Source organism: Phyllostomus hastatus, unplaced genomic scaffold (assembly GCF_019186645.2).
Source record: "Phyllostomus hastatus isolate PE091 unplaced genomic scaffold, TTU_PhHast_1.1 phas_scaffold_501, whole genome shotgun sequence".
Classification (NCBI taxonomy): domain Eukaryota; kingdom Metazoa; phylum Chordata; class Mammalia; order Chiroptera; family Phyllostomidae; genus Phyllostomus; species Phyllostomus hastatus.
In genome coordinates this window covers 17,559,103-17,585,895 of record NW_025334033.1, presented here as the reverse complement: position 1 = coordinate 17,585,895, position 26,793 = coordinate 17,559,103, and the positions used below count along the sequence as shown (strand labels likewise).

At 34.8% G+C, this 26,793-nt stretch overlaps 1 protein-coding gene across 3 annotated transcripts in view; it reads left to right on the top strand.

Annotated features, from left to right (window-relative positions):
- DMXL2 (Dmx like 2) overlaps positions 1–26,793 on the top strand; it is a 136,473-nt gene that overhangs the window by 75,485 nt on the left and 34,195 nt on the right. For all 3 annotated transcript variants that reach the window (XM_045822404.1, XM_045822403.1, XM_045822405.1), the window contains exons 17-27: positions 2,135–2,362; positions 4,466–6,142; positions 9,470–9,580; positions 12,887–13,056; positions 15,685–15,782; positions 16,224–16,389; positions 17,680–17,944; positions 21,567–22,648; positions 23,059–23,250; positions 24,966–25,042; positions 26,571–26,701. In XM_045822404.1, the coding sequence (XP_045678360.1) occupies positions 2,135–2,362; positions 4,466–6,142; positions 9,470–9,580; positions 12,887–13,056; positions 15,685–15,782; positions 16,224–16,389; positions 17,680–17,944; positions 21,567–22,648; positions 23,059–23,250; positions 24,966–25,042; positions 26,571–26,701 (4,197 nt within the window). The remainder of the gene's footprint in view (positions 1–2,134; positions 2,363–4,465; positions 6,143–9,469; positions 9,581–12,886; positions 13,057–15,684; positions 15,783–16,223; positions 16,390–17,679; positions 17,945–21,566; positions 22,649–23,058; positions 23,251–24,965; positions 25,043–26,570; positions 26,702–26,793) is intronic.

Sequence of the window (26,793 nt, the reverse complement as noted above, 5' to 3'; positions counted from 1 at the left end):
GCGAATGTTGGACTTACTGAAGTTGTCCCAAAGGCTGTTTATACTATACTCATTTTACTGGATTCTTTTTTCTTCTTGTTGTTCTGATTTGTTTTCATTTGCTTGCTTATGTTCCAAATCATTGACTTGATTCTTGGCTTCATCCACTCGACCATTATTTCCCTGTAAATTGTTCTTTTTTAAAAAATAATTTATTTTTAGAGAGAAAGGAAGGAAGGGAGACAGAGAGGGAGAGAAACACCCATGTGCCAGAGATGCATCGATTGGTTGTTTCTCGCATGCCTCCATCTGGGGACTTGGCCTCCAACCCAGGCCATGTACCCTGTCTGGGAATTGAACCAGTGACCTTTGGGTTTGCAGGCCAGCACTCAATCCACAGAGCCATACCAGCCAGGGCAGTAAATTGTTCTTTATTTCAATTAGTATATCCTTTATTTCTGACTGGATCTTTTTTTATGCTGTTAAGTTCCTCACTAAGTTCCTTGAGCATCCTTATAACCAGTGTTTTGAACTCTGCATCTAATAGATAGCTTATCTCCATTTTGTTTAGCTTTTTCTGGAGTTTTCATATGCTCTTTCATTTAGGCCATGTTTCTTTGTCTCCTTATTTTGGCAGCCTCCCTGTGTTTGTTTCTATGTATTAGGTAGAGCTGCTTGATTCTGTGCCTTGGTAGTGTGGCCTAATGTATTAGGTGTCCTGTAGGGTCTAGTGGCACAGCTTCCCCTATCACTCAAGGTGGGTACTCAAGGTGCGCCCACCAGGTGAGCTGTGTACACTCTCCGCTTGTAGTGAGCCTTAGTTGTTTTTGGTAGGTCAGTGGGAAGGATTTTCCCAGGCCAGTCAGCTGCAAGGGTTGGCTCTGAGCACTGACCATCAACCTCTGCCCTCTGTGGAGGATCAGCTGTGTAGGGGTAGGGTGGTGGTACTCCAACGTGGTCTTTAGCTGTCCACTGGGTGTGATGGCCCTGGTATTTCCAGGGTGGTGCAGGGCAATGTCGGCCCCCACGTGTGTTTTCCCCAGGGCCACCCAGCCTGAGCTGTAAAGCAATCTGAGATGGCTGCTACTTGTACTTGGCTTAGAGGTTCCCAGACAAAGCCAAGCTGTGAATCTAGGCTGGCTGCTGCTAGTGCCAAGCCTAGGGCTTGTGGAGGCCAGCAGTTGCTTGAGAGGATTTAGGAAGTTGTGCAGCATGATCCAAGACCAGCCTTTTATATAAAAAAGCCACTTGGGTGGACCTGTAAGTTAGGTGGGGTGGAATCTCTGGGGATCTCCATGTCACATCAAACAGTATTAACCAGGTTGATGTAGTCTCAGATATGGCACCAATCTGATGACTCTGTGGGGGGCAGTGTTTAGAAAAGGTACAATGGCCTCTTTTCACATTTATGCCAGATACTTCAGTTCCTCCCTGTATGTCACTGATGCCCTTCATGCTGCTACCTGGGTGCTGGAGCTCAGAGGGAGTAAGACTGAGTGGGTGAGTTTGTGTTGGTTCTTTAAGAGGAACTGCCTGGGGCTCCAACAGTTTCTTCCACCAACTCAACACCCACTAGGTTTTGCAGCCAAATGTTGTGGGGACTTTTCTTCCTGCCACTGGAACCCTGGGCTGAGGGTCGTAGTGTGTAGCTGGAACTCCTTGCATCTGAGATATCCCTCCCTATTTTTATCCACTTTCCTTGGGTGAGGGACCAGCTTGTTCCACGTCTCCTCCCTCCTACTAGTCTGGGTGGATGTGGTTTCTTCAATTTTGTAGTTGTCAGACTTCCATTCAACTTTATTTCTGATGATTCTGAGTGATGGTTGTTCCAAAATTTATTTGTAATTTTGATGTGGTTTTGCAAGTAGGTGAGTGAGCCATGTCTGCCTATGCTTCTAACTTGACTGGAAGTCTTTTAGTTTTTACATGTTGTGATTCTTCACTGACAGTGTTGCTGTAATGGAGATGCTAAGAAAGAGTGAAAGAGTTTTACATTTTTTTAAAAAAATTATTAAGGTAGCTGAGCAAAATCTGAAAATAACCTTTTTTCAAAGTACTTTTAAGAAACCATGTTTCTTAAATAGTAAAATTTTCTTGCTTCATGTGTATAATGATGATAGTAATTATATTTCATAATTTTGTAATGTATTTAAAGCTAAAGCTTCAGAAGGTGTTTCATCAGAGAATCTACTTTCAGTCCCTGGACATAAGAATGTAGAGTCTTCTCCAGAAACCTCTCCCAGTGTGAGCCCCATGCCGCATTCTTCATCAATTGCCAATCTTCAAACTGCTAGTAAACTTATTCTAAGTTCTAGACTGGTGTATAGCCAGCCTCTTGATCTTCCAGAGGGAGTTGAAGTAATAAGAGCAACACCGTCAGCAGGTAAGGTAACTTTAAGACCAAGCAATTGTAGCTCAGAGTGATTTTCAATGGATATAATATACGAACTCTTCTAAAATGTGCTATGTTGACGTTGAAGTAAAGATTTATTTTCTATCTGTTTAAAAACATGTCTTTATAAGAAATATTTTCCATGATAAATCTAATCAGTTTGACAGAAAATGTTGTAAATATTTTAATGTGAGGTTTCTTGCCTGCACTATGATTTCCTGTAAATAGGAATACTATGATGGCACAATTGTAAAGAACAAATATGCTAATTTGCAAATCATTGAAGCATATTATTTTTTTAACTTCCTTTTTTTAATTTTTTTAAAGATTTTATTTATTTATTTTTTAGAGAGGAAAGGGAGGGAGAAATATCAATGTGCGGGTGCTGGGGGCCATGGCCTGCAACCCAGGCATGTGCCCTGACTGGGAATCGAACCTGCGACACTTTGGTTCACAGCCTGTGCTCAATCCACTGAGCTACACCAGCCAGGGCAAAGCCTATTTTTTTTAAATCAAGGCTTATCATCCACATTATGCTAATTGTGTCTCATTTTCATTATGTATGTTTGAACTATAGTTGTCAGATACTTTGGTGAAAAAATGTAGGATACAAAACTATAGTTAGTCTAGTTTAGAATGCTACTGACTTTTAACAAGAAGGATAAAGTAGTTTGGAGGGCACAGCTGGAAGACAAATTTTAAATGATCTGTCATTTATGGAATTGTAATAGAGGAGTTCCTAGAATAGTATTTTTGGGGAACTGAAATTAGAGGTTCAAGACTATTTCAGTTACTGGTGAATGATTTTGAATATGAGTATTCTCTTATTTATTCCTAAGACAGGGTTGAATTGAATTCAGAGTTGGAAAGATCATATTAAGAGTTTACTCTGGGTGGGGAAGTGGGAGGGAGAGAGAAGGGGAAAAGGTACAGAGAATAAATAGAATAGATAGTAAGTAGAAAATAGACAGGGGGAGGTTAAGAATAGTATAGGAAATGTAGAAGCCAAAGAACTTATTTTCCATGGACATGAACTAAAGGGGAGGAATGCGGGTGGGAGAGGGTGTGTAGGGCAGAGGAAAAAAAAGGGGGGGAATGGGACAACTGTAATAGCATAATCAATAAAATATCTTTTTAAAAAAGTTTACTCTGGGCTTTTGTGGCAGGTGCAGATCTAGGTCAGTTTTTAATCTTTAAAAATATTTGGTAAATTTGGGATATACTCAAATAAGTTTGTTGGCATTAATAATAAGTTATTTTTCAGGAGCTTTATGAAAATACTTTCAGATATATTATTTGACAGTAACTATTTCAAAAGAAGTAGTAACATGATTCCTATTATTTAGATGGAATATGCTCAGATGTTTAAGTGGCTTCCACTGTTAAGAAGGTATCAGTGGACCGGAACTGGAATGCAGGTCTTCTGACCCTAGTCTTAATTGCTACTATCCCTATATTATTACATCTATACTATTATATCACTATTACATATCTCAAATATAAGATGATAGATGGGCAGTGTTAGTCTTTGGCAGCCAGGAATAAATATGAGGGTTCTAGTTCAGTACTAAGACAGAATGAATTAAAACAGGTAAAAAGAGTAAGATCTAGCGGTCTGAAAAAACTTTTTATAGGGGCAGATTTAGGGTCTGGATTATTTGAGAGGAGGTTAGGGACGTTGGAAGGGCAAATTGTAAAGATTACTTAAGGAACTATGATGAAAGTGATAAAAGATAGAGAAAGAAAGTCCAGTGAGGCATGCTGTGGTGAAGGCATATAAAAATTACAGCAGATAACAGATGCATTATTAAGGGTTGACTTGAATTTTAATGAAATATTTGCTACATTTATGCCTAATTACCTAAAAAAATTAAGTGATTATTATTGTGTATTTTGATTTCACCAGTGGGCTCTTCAATACTTCCATAGATACCTTGGTCAGTGGACATTTAGTGTCAGACACTAGTTAAGGAGTGTACTACAGAGTAATTCTGAAGAAGTTCACAGTGACTTTGGACTTCCATTCCAGAATTTGATTACTAGCATATTATTTTGTGCTTCTGTTATTTGACTGTATGCTTTTTGTTTTTTAAGGTCACCTGAGTTCTTCTTCAATTTATCCAGTGTGCCTTGCACCTTATTTAGTAGTTACAACTTGTTCTGACAATAAAGTACGCTTCTGGAAATGTAGTATGGAAACCAACCTACAATGTGAAAGCGATGAGAAGGAAACCTACCACTGGAGGAGATGGCCCTTGATGAATGATGAAGGAGAAGATAATAGCAGTACAGTGAGCATTGTGGGAAGACCAGTTGCTGTTAGCTGTTCATACACAGGTCGCCTTGCAGTGGCTTACAAACAACCCATCCAACACAATGGTTTTGTTTCCAAAGAATTTTCCATGCATGTTTGCATATTTGAATGTGAATCTACAGGAGGGTCAGAGTGGGTTTTAGAACAAACAATTCATCTTGATGACCTGGTCAAGGTTGGGAGTGTACTTGATTCAAGAATCAGTGTCGACAGTAATCTGTTTGTATACAGCAAATCGGATGCCTTTTTGAGCAAGGATAGATATCTTATTCCTAATATCAAGCATTTGGTACATTTGGATTGGGTATCAAAAGAAGATGGCTCCCACATTCTCACAGTGGGGGTTGGTGCTAATATCTTCATGTATGGGCGGCTTTCAGGAATCGTGACTGAACAAACCAACAGTAAGGATGGAGTAGCTGTCATTACTTTACCACTAGGTGGTAGTATCAAGCAGGGAGTTAGGTCAAGATGGGTTCTTCTTAGATCTATAGATTTGGTATCTTCTGTTGATGGTACACCTTCACTGCCTGTCTCTCTCTCTTGGGTAAGAGATGGAATATTGGTGGTAGGAATGGATTGTGAAATGCACGTATATGCACAGTGGAAGCATGCTGTCAAATTTGGAGACACTGAAGTTAACAGTCCTGATGTAGAAGAGACTGCAATACAAGATCATTCTGCTTTTAAATCTAATATGTTGTCAAGAAAAAGTATTGTTGAAGGAACAGTTGTTGCTGATGACGTTTTTTGTTCACCAACTGTAGTTCAAGATGGTGGCTTATTTGAGGCTGCACATGTACTTTCCCCGACTCTCCCACAATATCATCCAACTCAACTGTTGGAATTGATGGATTTAGGAAAAGTACGCAGGGCTAAAGCTATTCTCTCCCATTTAGTAAAATGTATTGCGGGTGAGGTTGCAATAGTTAGAGATGCTGATGCTGGAGAAGGGACTAAGCGACATCTTTCTCGAACCATTAGTGTAAGTGGCAGTACAGCAAAGGATACAGTCACCGTAGGAAAAGATGGCACTCGAGATTATACTGAGATAGATTCTATTCCTCCACTACCATTATATGCATTGCTGGCTGCAGATCAAGATACAACCTACAGAATTTCAGAAGAAAGTACAAAAATAAAACAGAGCTACGAAGATCATACTGAAAGTCAACCAGAGGATCAGTATTCAGAACTGTTCCAAGTACAGGATATAACAACAGATGATATAGATTTAGAGCCAGAAAAGAGAGAAAACAAGTCAAAAGTAATAAATCTTTCCCAGTATGGACCAGCTTACTTTGGCCAAGAACATGCTAGGGTATTGTCAAGTCATCTCATGCACTCGAGTCTGCCAGGCCTTACCCGTTTGGAGCAGATGTTCCTTGTAGCTTTGGCCGATACAGTGGCTACCACCAGTACTGAGCTTGATGAAAGCAGAGATAAGAGTTACTCAGGTAAGTATTCTCACTAAAAATTTATAAAGTTATCATTAATAGGACTGTTTGTATTACCTACGTAGTGACTTACATATTAAATTGCAGTCTTTCTTTAAACCTTGCAGGGAAAAGACCCTTTAATAGACAGTTGCTATTACGTTACATGATTAGTTGTGAATGAACAGGCAATTGCGGTAGGCCATGACTTACGACTTCATGGATTCATGGTATCTGTGTGCATTCCTCCGTGAGTTTTATATTGAAATGTTTGAATGATTTTTGGATATAGTCTTATGCTTTTTCAGATAGATTTTTATGGTTTATTTATTTATTTGCTTTTAGTCATAATGACCATTTGTTAATTTTACTATTAAACCATGAGGCTTATAGGTACTTCATGAGCTCAATTTGTTCATCTTACCATTTCTAGGTATAAATAATCTTTACAATTACCAAATTTTCTACAAAAAGTCTCTTAATAAGGAGGTTTTCATATATTTTAATATAATGTGTATCATGCGTAATTCATTCTGTAACCAGAAGATTTTTGGCTGCCTCTTGAAATTAGATTTCATTCTCTTTTATGCAAATAGTTGAAGGTAATGGTTCTGATTGTAAATGATGGTGTTAGCAAAGGAAACTAAAAACTATTGATCATTCGTTCAATAAACATTGTGGAGGAGTGAACAATTACTATGTGCCAGATGTTTATGCACTTTATCATATTTAGTTATCATAACAGTCTTCTAGTAGGTAGCTATTATTGTATTTAATTTTACAGATGAAGACACTGATCCTTAGGAGAGTAAGTGCCTTAGCTAAGACAACACAGGTAGCAAGTGGCGGAACTGGTGTTCATATGTGGACAAGTAGTCGCCTTCAAGCCTGTACTTTTAACTGTTCCACAAAATTTCCAAATTTGAGGAAAAAAGATCATTCTTCAAAGTCACCTGGAGTATATATCTTTATAGAGATCGATACTCTTATAATATATTCCCAGCATTTTTCCCTCTGTAGACTAAAATGTCTAGAGACCTTGGTGTCCAGATGTGGCTCAGGATGGCTGTTAATGCGGCCCAACACAAAATTGTAAATTTACTTAAAACATTATGAGAGTGTTTTTTGTGATTGTGTGTCATCATGTATTTAATGTGTGGCCCAAGACAACTCTTCTTCCAGTGTAACCCAGAGACATGAAAAGGTTGGACCAACCCTGCCTTGGAGGGTTTTGCTGATGACCTGTTTTCTAACCGTGTTAATTTTTTAAAAATCCTAATTATTATGAGTTTGTTTGCAATAGAGCAACATTCTTCTCAGAATAACTTTAAGCCTTTGGTGTAAACTTAATATATACTGCAGGTTTTGCTCTGAGATATTAAGAAAGTAGGCATGCCACAGTCCATGAAAAAGTTTAAAATTTCTGATATAAAACTATATCATTGACTATACAATATAAAAATGGCTCATCCTGGTCACAGTGGACTTTCATAAGATAGATAAGGCAGGAATGAATGTCTCCATTTCACAGGTGGGGAACTGAAGCTCAGAGATTAAAAAAGTTCACATCTCAGTAAATGGATTCTAAGTAAATGAATTCTTCCATTTGTTCAGGTGAGACAATTTAGAGGCATTCTTGGCTCTGCTTTCTCTCACACCCCATATCCAGTCCACTGACAAACGCAGTCAGTTCTACTATATCTAGAATCCAGTCATTTCTCATCACCCCTCCTGTTACCAAGTCACTGTCACCTCCTGCCTAATTATTAACAACGTTTCCTAAACTGCTTCATCCTTGTTACCTTGTTCTGTGTGAAGAACATAGGAACCAGTGATTATTCTAAAACAAAGTCACGTTAAATCTCTCCTCTGCTCAGCACATGCCAGTGGATGCCTACTTCACTTTAGAATAAAAGTCAAATCCGTACAGTGGTCTACAAGGCCCTCTGTGATCTGTGCTTATTTCCACTCTGCTACATTGGCATTGTTGCTGTCCCACAAACACATGAAGCACGTTCCTGTCTCAGGGTCTTTGCACAAGTTGTTTCCTTCGTGTAGAATGCTTTTCTTCTGGATTTACACATTTTCATTCCCTTACCTCCTCAAATTTCTGCTGCGATGTCATCTTACGGAATGTTCTTCCCTGGTTACCCTATATAAAATAGAACTAACTCCAGTATTCCTGTTCTCTCAACCCTGCTTTATCTCTCTCCATAGCATTGATTTCTACTAGACATGTTATCTGTTTGTTTGCCTCTGTCTCCTAAAATGTAAGCCCCATGAGAGTATGCACTTTGCCTTATTCACTGCCAAATCCCCAGTACCTAAGCTGTGCTTTGCATGTGGTCGGTGCTTAATTTGTTGAATGAATGAATGAATGAATGAATGAATGAATATAGCTAATGGGAAGTAGAGCTGGAACTTGAACGTTGACAATTCAAAAGTTTTATTTTTGTCCAGACAATGTTATTCGAGTCAATAGTCTGAGTACTTTCTAACTGTCAGTGACTGGACTAGGTGCTATCAATACTTTTAATGCATTTATCTGATAGTGGCTATTGTTTTGATTAAACTTACTACACTTTCATACCTTTTTAACTAAGGGTAGATTTCTGGAATTGAGGTTATGGTTCAACTGTGTAACACTAGCCTAGGGAATTAAATTTCAAATCTTCGATAGTACTACTGTATTTCAGTTGAGCTAAACAGCCTACAAAATATTACCTATTTAATTATATAATAAATGATTTTACTTGGTTATATTGTTTCTGTCTTTAAATCTCATCTGAATTTATGTAGGGTATATTTTTCAAAATTGTACTTACCTTACTATAGTTAATATATTTTTATTGGCTTTTGAGATTTTTTCTTATTATGTATAGCTATAAATACTGTTACCTGTATTAATAGGTAATTATATTTCCCCAACCATTTTTAATGAGTTTTAGAATTTATATATTTTTGTAAAGGTTTATTAATAAAGATATTAAAATATTCACAATGGAATACACTAAAAATTTTCTGATACATTCTGTGTAAATTATCATTACTAAAGTTATTATTTTCTAACATTTTTTTAAAATTTTAAAGATTTTATTTTATTTTATTTTTTAGAGAGGGAAGGGAGGGAGAGAGAGAGAGAGAAACATCAATGTGGGGTTGCTGGGGGTCATGGCCTGCAACCCAGGCATGTGCCCTGACTGGGAATCGAACCTGAGACACTTTGGTTTGCAGCCTGCGCTCAATCCACTGAGCTACGCCAGCCAGGGCTCTATTTTCTAACTTTTGATTGGTTTGTGACCTGTTGCATTCCTTTTTCCTTAAACATACTTTCTGTTTACATTACAGGAAGAGACACCTTAGATGAGTGTGGTTTGAGATACCTCTTAGCTATGCGCTTGCACACATGCCTTTTGACATCACTGCCTCCTTTATACCGAGTACAGCTGCTTCATCAAGGTATTTAACTATGTGTTCAGACCTTTGCACAACTGTTAGTATAGAGGTGGTGTATTTGTATTTGTGTGTAAGCATGAGGTAAATCATATGCATACCTATCACTAGACTTAAGACCTTCCTGTCACATAGTACCCAGTTACCATTTTTCTTTGTGTCTTTCAGCTCTGTTCTGTGACTTTGCTCATCTATTTCAGTTTCTCAGACTTTACTCAATAAAGTTGTAGTAGCTTGGCAGTAAACCTGATATTCCTGACATTGTAACCCAATGTGGTCCTGAATTTCTTTGACATCTAATGCCTTTTCTTTTAAAATTCTGTAAATTTGCCCTACGTGTTATTATTTATTTTACTATAGGCATTGCATTCTAAGTTATTTACTCACAAGCAAAGCTGATGTTTCAGGACTATCTGCTGTATAGTAATCTAGCATGCTCCCTGCATACTGCCACACACACTGCTTTGAGACATAAAGATTTATATCAACTCTATTATGTATAGATTAAAAAATTGAAACTAGATTTTAAAGTGACATGCCCAGAATATAGAGCTATTCATTAATGCAGGTGGAATTAGAATTCCAGTGCAGTGCAGTTTTCATTAGACTGTGTTCTTTTGAAACCAGCATTTTGGATATAGTCCTGTGAAGTACGTGTTAGTATTGGAGGACTTAGCATACCTGGCTTTACAGTTTATTGTTCTTTTTTTAAGAGGTTTTCTTTTTAAGATTTTTATTCATTTATTTATTTTTAGACAGAGGGGAATTGGAGAAAGAGGGTGAGAGAAACATCAACGTGCATTTGCCTCTCATGCGCCCCCCCCACCTCCCGCCCCCCACTGGGGACCTGGCCTACAACCCACGCATGTGCCCTGACTGGGAATTGAACCAGCCACCCTTTGGTTTGCAGGCCGGCACTCAGTTCACTGAGCCATACCAGCCAGGGTTGCTTATTATTCTTATCCCCAGTACCCAGTATTTTCAATAAGTGCTCTTTGCAAATAATGATTTTATATGGTAGTCAAATATTCTGTCATGTGTCTAAACTCTATTTCATCTATTCAGTTATTTGTTTTTGAAACAAATTTTTCTTTTTTTTCTATTTGACTTATCACTGTAATAATTTACCTTATAGCCTTGCATATAAATATTTATGTATATATCTGATTATTTCCACATGTTGGTTTTCTTGTGGTGGGTTATTGAATTGAAGGGCTTGAAAATTCTTAACTCTTGATAAATAGCGCCACAGTCTGAAAGATTGTGCTAGTTTACTTCCTAGAGTCCGTGCTTGATGATGCCAGATCTTAACCTGTTGCCAATACTTCATTACCATTTTAAACAATCTGTGCCACTTGGATAGATTTTAAAAAATGGTATCTTGATGTTCTTTTAAATTGTAGTTTTAAATCATAATTAGCTGATACTTAATGACAATTGTATGTTGCCTAGGGAGATTTAAAACACCTTAAATTTCTAAAGCTTTGGCAAATTCCATTTACCCTGATACAGTTAAAAGATTGGAGATGAGAAGGGACTGGTATTGTAGGTAATGGTTCTGGGAACATTTTTCAGGGAAAAGGTAAGTGGACAATGTATAGATAGAAAAGTCAAGAAGAATAGAGATACACTGCAAAGAAAACTTGCCAATGGTAGGCAAATAAAAATGAGTGCCTCTTGGTGCCACTGTTCTTCCTTTGTAATACCTTTTTTCACCTGGAATAGTTAGGTTTCCAAATGCACTCACTGCTCTTAATCTTGCTCTCTGAGCTTAATTCCTTTGATGTGACTGTGTGTATTTTCAGAAATTTAATCAGTCAAATTTCATTTAAGGGTTTAGGCTATAATATATTGCTATTATTCTTTTATAGTATGAAACTATAGCAAAAGTATGCATTTGTATTGCTATATAATAGCAATTTCTAAAGCAGTGTATCAGTTATTTAATAATTATCTCTTCAATCAGACAAAGATTTAAATAGTGAGAAATTAATCTGTCTTTTAGATTCTGAAAAACTACCAATTGATGTTATTAAAATTTGTCCATTTTTTCCCCCTTAAATTTATAGTGGCAGTCAAGGTTTGATGCACTAGTTTTGTGATGATTTCAAAACAGGTGTATATAAATGTTAGCAATGGGAAATTTAAAAGACAAGATAATATTCAGAATGGTCATAATAGATTTTTCCTTCTATACTTTCTGAAAGAATTATTTGGAAGCAGTAATTATTAGAAAAGCTTTAAACTACATGTAAAATTTGTGTAATAGTTGTTACGAAAAAATTATATGTAGTGATACAGATGGCCTTACTGAGAGGCCTGTGTTGTACAGTGACTGTCACTGACCCCTGACATTTCTTTGTTTACAAAATGGGTTCACATAGTTGGCTACTTTGACGGACCTGTCTTCTTTCCTAGGCTTGCCAGGGTTTTCCCAGCATTCTCACTACCTATTACCACTCTCTGTGGTCCACTCCCCTAATGTGTCCTCTTCACCTGCCCTAAGTGGAGTAATAAAGTGTTTTTAGTAGTAAACTCTTCATTTGTACTTCCAAGTCTGATGGTGTCCCTAAACCCATTTTGTTGCTTCTAAATACAGCCTAAATACCCTGTCAGCCTTCTATTCTACCAGGGCAAAAAAGAGTTCGTGTATCTCATCAATATTAGACAGCTTTAAAGTACTTTAAATCAAGGTGCTAAATGCAGAATAACATGCCTCTTGACCGTTATTCCCTGGAAGTCACATGAAGTTTAGAGCTTCCTCTAAAGTGATATTTAGTTCTTGTCCAGAGGGATGAATAGGGCAGTTTTGAGCATGCATCACTAAAGGATATGGTCCATGGTAGCCTGGGTTGGGGGTAATAGGCAGAAAACTGTACTTGAACAACAGTTAAAAAAATAAATCATTCAAAACAACAACAACAAAAAACAAACAAACAAAAGGATATGGTCCACCAGCAAGTGGAACTCTGAAACACCCCACCCAAGCACATGGACCAAGATACTTTGATTGACCAAAGCTTTCACTGTTGATAAGTTTGGTGTGTGCACACAGGAATGGCTTGATATTCAAATATCTTTCTTTCCAATGTATAAGTTTTGGTGTTTCTGCTTTTGCAGGGGAACAAAAGCAAGTATATTTGGGGAAAAGATAGAGATTTTGATTTTGTGTATCTTGTCACTTATCTGATATTTATAAGCTTATATGGTATAAAATCCTGAATGATGAAAGACTTCTTTTCTGCCTGAAAATTCTTTCCAGAATGAATGAGTACATGACTATGCAAAAAATTGTTTGTATTTCTAATTTAGGTGTGTCTACTTGTCATTTTGCCTGGGCTTTTCACTCTGAGGCTGAGGAAGAACTGATCAATAGGATTCCTGCAATTCAGAGAGGAGACCCTCAGTGGTCTGAGTTAAGAGCTATGGGAATAGGTTGGTGGGTCAGGAATATTAACACTCTTCGAAGATGCATTGAAAAGGTAACTTTACTGCATTGGATTTGAACTTAAAAAAAGTCTTGAAGGAGAAAAGATAGTATCTTCCAGAAAACTTGTACTGGTGAATTAGTTTGTATGTCTTGAATCTAGAAAATTTCTTAAAATGTTTTTGATATTCCAAACTTGACTTTTATAAAATGATGTACAGTATATCAATTGTCTTTTGCTATATATATACTGAGGTTATAATATTTATGGAATAGCAGCATTTCCTGCTCTGTTGATATGTGTTCTAAGTTAAGAAACTATAAAAATCTAAATTTAGAAAGTAAATTTAAATTCTTGTCAGTTACATATATTACATAGAAAAATCATTCTTTTTATATAAAGGATTTTCTGCATGGCTAGGTTAATAGACAGCAAACTTCCTGTGCATACTTGAAATAACATTCAATAAAACATTTTGATTTGTGTACACCTGAAGGATATATCTATGGCAGCAAATGAAACATGCTATACTTTTTTTTAAGATTGGTTTTTGGAATCAGTTTTCTGATAGATTCCCTTTAGGAAAAAATTGTTAAAAAATGTGTTAGTGGAAGCTGAAAGTTCTTTCAGTGTTGCAGAAACTGTTACTGAGTACCTACTGCATGCTGGGTTTGGTGCTAGTTGCTTTTCATAAATTGTTTCATCTTCTCATCAGCCCCATCTCCATTTTTCACCTGATGGAACTAAGACTCCCAGAGGCTGGGTATCCAGCCCAAATTCTCATCTATTACAAGTGTTAGATTTAGTCTGTGCCCTTTTTGCTCTGTCAGGGTTAGGAAAGTGGGTTACTTTGGGGAGTCCATTGAAATTCCCAAAGTACAGCCAATGATAACTATATTTGCAAAGTATGAATGTATTTCTCCCAAGAGGAATTTATTCCTCTATAATAGTAGTTCTCAAATTCTGTGGCCTCTTCTTGTTCATTAGTGTCCTGTGATTTGAAGTGTGAGTATAAACGTGTCATTTTCCTGCTACATGTAAGGCAGCCAGTAAGATATCCACATTTCTTCTCTCAAAATAGGCACAAATATCAGAAGGAATTTTTCTCACACCAACCAAGAAATCTAGTGCCTGGTGTATGGGGAAAGTTAATTGTTATAGTATATAAATAACAGAGTATCTGCATGAAATTTTTTATGTCCCAAAGCAGTGGAAACAAAGAGGGTGTATTTTGTATGAAATGTTTCAGATTTTGCCTACAAAGATCTTTTTAATTTCTTGTCAGTGAAATGTTGTTATAATTAAATAATTTTGATATATACATATGATTTATTTCTACAAATAATTTATCTCTTAAAATTAAGTCAAAAGGATATGTATTTTTTTGCCTTGAGATTGATACTATAAATTCTTAGCAGAAGATGAATAAAAATTCCTCTAAAAATTATTAAACATTGGAATACTAAGGAAAGTGATTGAAGGCAGAGAAAATATTGAAAAGAAGGAAGAGAAATAAAAGAGCATTGAGAAAAAAACATGTTTGTGGTGCATTTTTAGGTATCTTTATCCTCTTTCCCAAGTCTCAGTAGTTCCTGTTTTACCCGTCAGTGTGAGCTAATAAAACATCCACTGTTTCTTAGTATCATGCTTCTCAACTAGTTATTCACACAGGTTGTCTCAGTATCTTTGAGAAATAAGACACGGTCTATTTGGTATAATGTTCAAAACAATATAATTATATATGTTATATGTGTTATATATATGTTATATATGTTACTGACTTAATTTTTAGACTTACAATGAGTTGATTGATTCTATATATAATCAGCAGCTTTGGTTATATGTCTCAAAGGAGGTTATCAGTTATAATACAGGAGAATTATAGGCTCATTAAGAGTTTTTCTCATGAAATTTCTAAAAACTAAAATTTGTAAGCCCTTCAAAATAATAGAACTTCAACCCACTGTATTTTAATTGCATGCCAGAGAGAAAGAATTAGTCCTTCAGAATTGTCAAAATTTGATTGGAAAATACCAGAAATGTATGCTTTTATAAAAGTACATTTTAAAAAAACAACTAGAACTTTTATTTTTGTCTGTAATTTTGTAAATTTGTGTGTGTATAATTGATATTTATTCACAGATGTTTGTATCAGTATTAGCTGAAAGCTTTGAATTGTGAAATCACAGACACCATAGAAGTTAACATTTTAACTTTAATAAAACATTAAGAAATGTAATATGTATAATTTTCAAGAAAAAAGTCAGGTACTAAATATTCATTCTTCCCTCTTTATTGTTTCCTATGTTGGACAGTTTCGTTACTACCAGGGTTCTGATCCCTTTTCTATTCCTTACTGTGTGACCTTAGGCAATTCACTTAACCTCTCTGTGTCTCAGTTACCTCATATGTAAAGTGGGGATAATAGTACCTCATGGATTGTGGTGATTCAATAAGATAAGTGAAAGGTGCTTATTTTTATTTTTTTTTATTATTACTGGCATGCAAACAATTGTCTTTAGGAGCATGCATTGTAAGATACTAGAAAGTGCAGGATAGAGCCCAGTTTTCCCATCGCCATAGTTTCTGTGAGCTATAAAAATAGTAGGGAAGCCTTACTTGTTTAAGTGGTTGTAATTATTTAATCAAAAGGTTAATTTAACAGAATATTTTATTGTTTAGGTTGCCAAAGCTTCTTTTCAAAGGAACAGTGATGCATTGGATGCTGCATTATTCTACCTTGCAATGAAGAAGAAAGCAGTGGTGTGGGGTCTGTTTAGGTAAGTTGCCTCAATACTCAACATGATTTAATTGAATGAAGATTGTGCTGTGAATTAGAAACCTAATACTTTTGAAAGCATTTAAATGTATAAACTCAATCAAATCAACTTACTTTTTTGGGCTTTGCTTCCTTTATCTGCAAAAAATGGACACAATATTCTTTCAGCTTACCTAAAGAGTGGGATGTTGTTTTAAAAAAAAGTTGATAAAAGTACTTTGGAAAGTAAAAAATGCTTTGCTTCCTATTTATGTGTAGATAAGGTAACAGGTTTCCCTTATTAGAAGCGAAGAAAAATTTGATAATAATAAGCACCTAAAGTTATTGTTCTTTTGTTAGATGGGTGTTTGAGGTTTTTATCTTTCATTTTCACACATTCTATGAAGGATTCAAAATATTTAAAATTTGATTTAACCACTGATGTTTCTGATCTGGTTCCCAGGTCACAGCATGATGAAAAGATGACAACGTTTTTCAGCCATAATTTTAATGAAGATAGATGGCGTAAAGCCGCTTTAAAAAATGCTTTCTCTTTACTTGGAAAACAACGCTTTGAACAATCTGCTGCCTTTTTCTTGTTAGCTGGTTCACTGAAAGATGCCATAGAGGTATAAATAAAATATGCTATGTGATACTTGTAAGAGATTGAAAACCTGAAAGGGTTGTGGGGGAGATTGTAAGTTTTTGTGATACGTTTGTAAGGACAGAGAATAACTATGGAAGCCACTGAACTTCAATAGTGGCACTGTGAAAAATGAAATTATAAATAAATTCAAGTGAGAAGCATGAGAAAAATTTTATAGAGGGGCTATTTCATTTTAAGTTAAATATATGCCTATTAAGTATAAATATATAAAACAATGGCAAAATGGGTTATGAATATCTTCTTCCTGGCCATCTTGTGATTCTGAACTATTTAAAGTATATATAGGTTGCAACCTCCTTATTTGGAGTAGAAAGGCAGATACTTTACGTTCTTTATCTTCTAAATGTAATCCATACATACAGAACTGAAATTGCAATTTTTACTGTTTTGTAATGTAGTTCTAGATATTGGAAAATAAATGTAAACAGGTAAAACTTTTCATTTTTTATATAGAATCTGGCAGCTGGTTAAGAGCCTAATTACAGATGTTTCTCTTTATTTATGCTGTCTTCCTGTTAGAGTACTTACTGTCATTGTGAATAATCCAAATGGGTGAAGGAAAAATAGAACCGTAAATAATACATGATAGAAGAAATAGGAAGTAACCAACAAAGTGAAAGTATTTAATATTTAATGTTAGTCATATTTACAGAATTATCTCAGGTGTATGGATTTTTTAAAACCACACAAATATTTTTAATTTTAAAATGGGAAGTTTAGCATACTTAGGCAAAGAAGAGACATGTTGATTGACTGAGAGATGCTCATATTACCTAAATGACCTGAAAATCTCAAGATGTGTAGTTACATTAGAATATAAACTTAGAGGGAGTAAAATGGAATATGTGGCTTCATTTTATACGTTATTTGCTATATAAGTAGAAGTTTATTTAAAATAGTGATAATTATGTTTATATGGGAATACCTGTGAAAATTAAGAGGAACTGATGTCATAATAGGCATTCAATTTAAAAATGAATGGTACTCATTTAAACTGAGCCAAGTCTAAGATGATATTGATATATGTTCTTTAATGCTTATTTTAGAAATCATTTTTCTAGGCTAGAAGCTAAGTTCAGATTTCTTACTCTTCTTCCTGTTCCTTTAGTCTCCTTTCAGGCAGTCATTTAACTACCCCTCAACCTCTGCACCCCCTCCTTACACTGTTCAGTACAAATGGTAGGCAATCTCAGGATATTGGTGGGATATTTTATGTCTCTAGATAATTATTTCTTAATATTAAAATTTATAGGTGTGTCTTGAAAAAATGGAAGATATTCAGCTAGCCATGGTTATTGCCCGTTTATATGAATCTGAATTTGAGACTTCATCAACTTATATATCCATCCTAAATCAGAAGGTTTTGGGCTGCCAAAAGGATGGCTCAGGATTTGATTGCGAAAGATTACACCCTGATCCTTTCCTGCGTAGTCTTGCCTATTGGGTGATGAAAGATTACACCCGAGCCTTGGACACATTATTGGAACAAACACCAAAGGAGGATGATCATCATCAAGGTAGGCTATTTTGTAAGTTTCTCTTTTTCTTTTATTGTTTTCAATGTATTCATTTCCTTTTCCTTTTATTTTTTAAAAGATTTTATTTATTTTTAAAGAGGGGAAGGGAGGAAGAAAGGGAGAGAAATATTAGTGTGTGGTTGCTTCTCACATGCCCCCTACTGGGGACCTGGCCCACAGTCCAGGCATGTGCACTGGCTGGGAATCGAACTGGTGACCCTTTGGTTCGCAGGCCAGCACTCAATCCACTGAGCCACATCAGCCAGGGCTCTTTTTCTCTTTTAAAAGAAGACAGTTTCTGAGCAAATGTTCACTTAGATCAAAAAAAAAAAATCATTACCAGATTTACTTTACAACTTTCAGAAATTATCAAAATTTTGTGTATGGCTAAAGGATTACTCATTTATGGTTTATAACTGAATATATAATTTTGTTTCCATAGTTTGAATAGTACTATGAGGACTTCACACACATTTTTACTCTTACAGATAGATCAAAGTTTATAAAATAGGATTTTTATGCTATTCTAATTTCATATCTGTTGAACTGAGGCATTATACAGCTCTTTTCATTTAATTATATAACCAGATTTTCTTGTCTTTATAGAAGAGATTTTGGCTATTACACACATTGGTTTAGTGCATGGGCCTGGAAAAACTTTATTCTTAGGTGCTAAACTTTCTTTATTCTTCTTTATCCTGAATAATTTAGATTTTTTAAGCATCTGGAGGATATTGTCAGATTGCTGGCAATACAGTAATTTAGATAATGGAAACTTCTAAGTACTTATCAATAGAATAGTTAAATAAATTATAATATATCCAGAGAATAGAAACAATACCATTAAAAATGAGGTAAATGGATGTGTTAATATGTGCTGTATTATTAAGTGAAAAAAGCAAGATGCCGAGCATTTTACATATATGTGTCACACACATACACACAACATGAATGGGCACTCACAGTGTGTGGTCTCCCTCTCCTTTTCTTGTTTCTTGGAACAAATCAGAAGAAACTAAATATTGGTCACTGGTTAACTTTTGAGAATAGGAGTAGAGAGAGTTAAGCTTTTACTTTTTATTTTGTACTTTGTGTAGTTATAATTTTCTAGCCTTATGTTTTTATTACATATATTTAAATGTTAAAAGAGCTAATGTGGAAGAGATTAGGACCCAATTTTTACTTTCTTCTTTATGAAGAAGAAATATAATATTTTAATATTTAAAGGAAAGAAAACATTTAGAAGAAAAATAAATATCTGAGGTACACAGGTAATTTTTAAAGAAGGAAGGCTCAGCTTATTTCTTAATGTTTTCCAGGTTAATTTAAAAAAATGTATTTTGGAAAATTTCAAATATGTATAAAAGAATGAATAATATAATGAAAATCTGTGACTTAATCCTCTAGCTTCAGTAGTTACTGACATAACCATATTTACTCTGTCCTTCCCACCCCTTCCCATTTTCAACATAGATTCATTTTAAAGCAGATTCCGACATATCATTTCACCTGTAAATATTTCAACATATGCCTCTCTAAAAAAGTGACTCTTAAAAAACATAACATATACTATTGTAAAGAAATTCTGTTAGCAGTCATTAAACACAGTGGATTTCCCTGGTTGTCTCATAAGATGTTATACAGTTGATTTGTTTGAATGAAGATACAAAACGAGGCCTATATATTGTGATTGGCTATTATCTATTTTAATCTGTAGTTTTATCCTCCTTTCTCCCCCCCCTCCCCTTGCAATTCATTTGTTTAAGAAGTCAGGTTGTTAATCCTGTAGTTTCTTGTATTTTGGGTTTTGCTGATTGTCTCCCTGTTGTGTCATTTAACATGTTTCTTTTTCCTGTGTTCTATTTCCTAGAAATTAGCAGGTAAGATTCTAGAAGCTTTTATCAGATTTTTGGGCAGAAATATTTCTTAGGTGGCATTCATTCCCCCTTAGGGGGACTTGTAATGTCCATTTGTTTTACTTTTTGTGGTGTTAACAGCCATCAATGATCATTGCCTAGGTTTTTTATTTCATCAGTGGTTGTAAAATGATGTTCTAATTATGTCATTTTATCCTCTCTTTTGAGTTGGAATACTTCTTTAGAGTACTGTCTCTCCTAGCAACTGTTTGATTACACTGGTGTCTAGTAGTATATATTGTGGAGGGAATATTTTTATCAGTTTCAAAATAGTAGTTTTGTTCCCTAGCATCCTATGAAACTGACCACTTAGATTTTATATTTTTAAGGTTATTTTGAACTCACAGATTTAGATAGAAGTGTGTTTTAATTCACTGCAGGTTGTTGTTATTGATGCTCAGATTATCCCATCCATAACTAACATGAGCTTCTTCACGTTTTTGTATCCATTTGACATTATTCCTTGATAGTTTCTGTGCTTTCTAGTTTGGCAAGATGTTTCAGGCTCATTTTGTACATTTCCTGCCCTAGACCTGGAAATGGCCATTCCTCCAAAGAATCTTGGGTCCTTTGACATACAGAATAATTAAATTTTAGAGACCACAGGCTGGACATAGGAAATAATTAAATTTTAGAGACTGCTATTGGTTTTTTCATCATTTCTAGGCCATTTTGATGCATAGAGCTGAGAAATATGTTTCCCGGAGAGTTCATGAGTTCACACTGAAATTTCACATTGAAATACAGATTACAGTGTTCTTTTTCCTTAGATTTAAAACTTGTGTCTTATCACAAAAAGCTTGATTTCTCATCACATTAGCATAATTATCTGTTCCTTAATATGCATATAGTAGTTTCAGAATACAAATATTTTTCATAACAGTGTTACTGAGAACAGTTAAAGCTTTTTACTTTTTTTGCAGTTTTTGTTTCTATGACATATACCACTAAGGATGTGTAGTTAAATTACTTATTTTAAGGTCACTTTATGTTTCCTCTCTGTGGTTAATATTACCCAGTTGGTACACAAAATCATTTCTTTAATTTTGCTTTTGCTTGAATTTTTTAAAAAATTGATTGCTGGGAAGAGGGGTGTAAAGGGATTAAATGGCAATGAAAAAATATAATAAAGATTAAATTTTTAAAAAAGGTATTGTTACAAGGAAAAAATCTGGAGGAATATACACTGAAATAATAAAAGATGTTTTGAGGATTAAAAAAAGTTATTTAAAATATCAACATGATTTAAAAATAAAATATATAAGACCAAAGTATTTTCAAAGAAATTTGTCTTCTTTCCTGACCTCTCTGCTTCATTCTCCATTCTGTTTTTAGGGAACCCATTAAAAAACTTTTTGTATGCTTTTCTTCCATTCAAAAAATACAAGTTTGTGTGCATGTATTTGTGTTTGTATGTTCTCTCCACTTTCTCAGATACAAGGTAGTTTACAATGTGACATTTTTTGTAACTTATTTTACTTAATACATCCTGGACATCACTCCATAGCAGCACATAGGGAATTTTTTTTTTGTTTCAGCTGTGTAGTTTTACTGATTATGTAGATGCACCATACATAGTTTAATAACTTATCCTAGGTTCATATTTAAGTATCCTTCATTTTGAGAAAATGCTGACATTTTATTCTTTTAAATATAAACACACATTAACACAGTACCTTGTGATTCTGTCTACTTGATTTCTATAGTTATCATCAAATCTTGTAACCCAGTGGTATTTAGTTTCTACAACTACCTTCGAACTCATCCTTTGCTTATTCGAAGAAACCTCGCCTCCCCTGAAGGAACTTTGGCAACCTTAGGTCTCAAAACTGAAAAAAACTTTGTTGATAAAATTAACCTCATAGAAAGAAAATTATTTTTTACCACTGCAAATGCTCATTTTAAAGTTGGATGTCCTGTTTTAGCCTTGGAGGTACTCTCCAAAATTCCCAAAGTTACCAAATCATCTGCTTTATCTGCAAGAAAAGATCCGTCTGAATTCATTTCTAAAAAGATGGGTGATGTACATTCAGAATCAAAAACTCTGAGTGATGACAGAGGAAGTTCTGGCATCGATTTGTCAAATGTAAGTTCATCACAATTTGATTGGAGTCAGCCAGTAGTAAAAGTTGATGAGGAACCTCTTAGTCTGGATTGGGGCGAAGATCATGACAGTGCCTTAGAAGAAGAGGAAGAAGATACAGATGGTTTAGTAATGAAAAGTACAGGTGCCAAGGATAAAGATAGACAAGAAGATCAGAAAACATCAGACCATAGTATGTTACTGACTCCTCAGGAAGACAGTTGTCTTGACGGTAACACTGAAGTTGATGTGATTGCTGAACAACTAAAATTCAGAGCTTGTTTAAAGATCCTTATGACTGAACTGAGAACGTTGGCTACAGGTTATGAAGTAGATGGAGGAAAACTCAGATTTCAACTTTATAACTGGCTTGAAAAGGAAATTGCTGCCTTGCATGAGATATGTAATCATGAAACAGTTATTAAAGAGTATGTCAGTAGAACTTATTCTAAGGTAGAGAGTGATCTTCTGGATCAGGAAGAAATGGTGGACAAACCAGATATTGATTCCTATGAGCGCCACCAAATAGAAAGACGAAGGTTGCAGGCTAAGCGGGAGCATGCAGAAAGACGGAAGATGTGGTTGCAGAAAAACCAAGATCTCCTGAGAGTGTTTCTTAGTTACTGTAGCCTTCATGGGGCCCAAGGTGGTGGTCTGGCCTCAGTAAGGATGGAACTCAAATTTTTATTACAAGAATCACAGCAGGTATGAATTTCAGTTTTGTTTACAGTCTTGGTTATTTTAACAATTTCAGTAGCTCTTCCAGTTACAGCTATAAAGCTCCTTTTTTACTAGTTAATCTAAATATGTTCAACTATTTATAGGTGGCAGATATATATAATCTGCATGGGTCTTTTTTAGACTTAAGTTTTGGGAATTAGGAATAGGCTTCAAAGACTGAGACTACATCTATGTCATACTCATCTTTATCTTCTGTATTTAGCATAGTACCCAGTACCTCGTGGTGATCAATAAAGCTTTGTAGACTGGGGGAGTAAGTACAGGAATCTACTTGTTACATTCAGATATTAATCAGTATTTTTATCAGATAACTATTAATTGTTTTTTTCTCCTTCATTTTAACTACTTTGAAAAAAATAATCTCTTACCTACAGGAAACTACAGTGAAACAGCTCCAGTCTCCATTACCGTTACCTACTACCCTACCTCTGCTTTCAGCAAGTATTGCATCGACAAAAACAGTCATAGCTAATCCTGTATTATACTTAAATAATCACATCCATGATATACTTTATACTATTGCTCAGATGAAAACACCACCTCACCCCAGTATTGGAGATGTGAAGGTAATACAAATTTTATGATCATTTGATACTGTACATGCTGAGAAGGTAAATATGTTATACTTGTCTTCCAGTCTGAACTTAGAGGAAATGTTTCAAAGTGCTGTTATGTGCTACTTGTTCACTCCTGATCAGTTCAAGACTATTTGTCCAATGAATGTAATTTAAAATTAAGTGTTCTTACTTCTAGAAAAGTTGTCTTCCTTTAAGATAGGCAAATACTCTTTTGATAATAATATTAATTTTCTAGATAGCATTCTTGTCACTTATTTCTTTAGACCCTCCATTCCCCTTAGGTGAACCATTAAGTTAGAAATTTATGAGTATTTGCTTTTATGCTAGCATACTGTTAAATACAAGTACAAAGGGCTGTCTTTGTGATAACCATGGTTGATCAGAAGTAGTCCCAGAAAAAGGATCCTCAAACTATTTCACTGACGATTGTGTTTATTGTGCAGCAATTGGGGGCAATCAGAATTTTGGCAGCGTGATTCCTCAAAATTAAACCTATACTCTGTTTTGAAAGCTTACAAATGGGTAGAGTCTAATAACCCTAGAGAGCTTGGCAGGATCTGGAACGTTGATCTGACTTTTACTGTGCTAGCCTAAGTGTATTTGTAAAGTGCTTTTTCCAGTTCTAGTGGCCAATGTCATTTTATGTCCCCAACATTTTTTTTAATTTTAATTTTTTGAAAGTTGTGTTCAATCTCTGGTTGTACATTCTTCTGAAGGCCCCAAGATTTTTACTAGTCATGTCAACCTATTAGAGATTTCTAATCCATAGCATAAATGAATCCATTTCAGTATTTTAGCAGAGATTACTAAATTATTTCCTAGGTTAATACAGACACGTAGAAATGCATTAATGGCCCTGGCTGGCATAGCTCGGTGGATTGAGCGCGGGCTGCGAACCACAGTGTCGCAGGTTTGATTCCCAGTCAGGGTACATGCCTGGGTTGCAGGCCATGACCCCCAGCAACCGCACATTGATGTTTCTCTCTCTCTTTTTCTCCCTCCCTTCTCTCTCTAAAAATAAATAAATAAAATATATATATATATAAAAAGAAATGCATTAATGCATATAATTGTAAGTAAGCATTTCCAATTTTTAGAAATTTGGATAAGGCTTACAAAGAGTATGAAGCTTTTTCTGAAGTCCCTTCAGATTTTAAGATTTTTATGAGTCTGAAGATGTTGATTCAGTATGGCATTTTAGGATGTGGTTTTTATATTATGTTAATAATTTTTAAAGTTTCTAAATTAAAAATTATAAGACTATGCACTACTCATAGCTGCTAAGTAAATTATTTACTTCTGGAAAGTCAGCCATTTCAGAGAGTGATTGGTATATTTTGTAAACATTTAATTCATTCTTATTGATAAGATCAGGTCTTTATTTTCATCAAAAGGGGAATTTCACAAAGGAAGTTTAAAAGCTTTGAAAAGTGTACTTATTTTGTTCTGTTATTTTTTTTTTTTTTTTGCATATTGCATTTTAAGGTAATTGCCAGCAAGCTGAGTTAACTAGTTTTGTTGTGGGCATGCATAGAAGTTGGATGAGTCTTATTTTTGAAGTTTGCAAGTACCGTTAGTAGTCTCATATAGGAAAATCTAGTCTTGCAATATTGCTAGTTTCCTGAGTATTTTCTGATTTTTAAGATATTACTATTGTGTAGAAATGTTAGTATAAAATGTAATTGTGGCTGTTTTGGTTTTAGGTGCACACACTTCATTCATTAGCAGCATCACTTTCTGCATCAATTTACCAAGCATTATGTGACAGTCATAGCTACAGGTAAAAAAAAATTACCCCTAATAGTATGAATACAGCATAAATATTCAGCTATTCCAGAGTTATATTAAGGTTCTACTTCCTAAGGACTGAAAAATCTTTAAATATCACTGGCATGTTTATTTTAATAAATGAGAGAGAATGAAAAAACAAATAATTATGTGTTTAATTTAGACATCATTTATTAACAAGAGAGACACATAGAAAATGACAAATAGTAATGGAAATTACCATTATCACCATCTTTTTGTTTTCAAGACGAGGAGTGTTCACTATCCAAAGTAATTTATAAAATTAAGTCTTCTAATTTTTTTCCTTAGGAAATATTTCTTTTAGCATTGGATTAACTTCTGTTTATTTAACTGATTTTAAGTTGAAAGAGGAAGTACTTTGGAAAAATGAAAAGGTACATTCCTAACATTGAATTATTAAAACCAATTTTACTTATCTCATTTACATATAATATAGAAATCTTTGGAAGTGGTGTCAAATAGAAGAAATGGTTTGACTTTTTAAGTGTCAAATTGCTTTCGTAAGAGCATACTTTCATTTTAGTGACTAGGGCTGTGTAGGTAGTAAGAAATTGAATCACTTAGAAAGATGATCCAAATTTAAATGAATTATATTAAGTGAAAATTTGTAATATACATAGAATTACATTAAATTTATATTAAATATGTCTAGATCTTTTTTCTTGTAAAATCAGCAACATTTTGTGGAAGCATTTGTTTTGATACTGTGTAAGGAATTACTTTCTGTAAGTGTCCTGTATTCTGATTTAGCCTTATGAGGCCATGTCTAAGTATTCCACAGTCTTGGAAATGTAAGTAAGAAAAAAACTTCTTTAGTTGACTGTGGTCATCTTAAAGCTCACAGACAATTTGTTTGTTATGAATCCCTGGTTAAAATGGCACCAAGTGAGCATTCAAATAAATTTTTTTAAATGTACCTTTTCTAGTCCTTAGGCTTTGATTAACTCTCAAGAGAATCAGCTTTACTTTTGCTTTTGTATTTTCTTCAACTCTACAGAGATGAGGGAAGTAATTATTTAGGCACATTTTGGCTTTAGAATTAGGTATTTCTAAAATATCCTCCATGTTTTAGTTGATATTTTAATTCAGGGTTAAGCTTTTACAACTTTGCAAGAGCTGAGAAATGCAACAAGATAGTACCCTGAAACTTCCCACTATACCCTAGCACCAGCAGCAGTCAACTTACCTCAGAGTTCAAAAAAAAAAAAAAAGAAGACTGTAGAAAAGATATTAAAATATTAAGTGGCATCTGGAAAAGATGTTAAAAGACTAAATAAATGTTGTTTGCCTAACATAGTAAAATTTGGAATTTTGTTATTTTGTTTTTGAAAAATCAAACATTTGCAACTAATGTCAATTTTCTAAAATAAATTATTAGAGCAGTGAATTGATTTTTAAGAATTTTCTATTATGATTATCTAAACTAAATATGTATAAAGTCCAATTGCTTACTGCCTGTGTTAGGATGATAAACAGCTGAACTCTTCTATTTATTTTAGCAGTCAGACGGAAGGAAATCAGTTTACAGGAATGGCATACCAAGGACTCCTTCTAAGTGATCGTCGAAGACTAAGGACAGAAAGCATTGAAGAACATGCAACACCAAACTCTTCTCCTGCTCAGTGGCCTGGTGAGATTTCTTTTCCATTCAGATTTGGCAATTCCTTTTTAAAAAGCTACCAACTAGTTTCCTGAATGTTGTTTTTTAAGGATTTGGTAAAA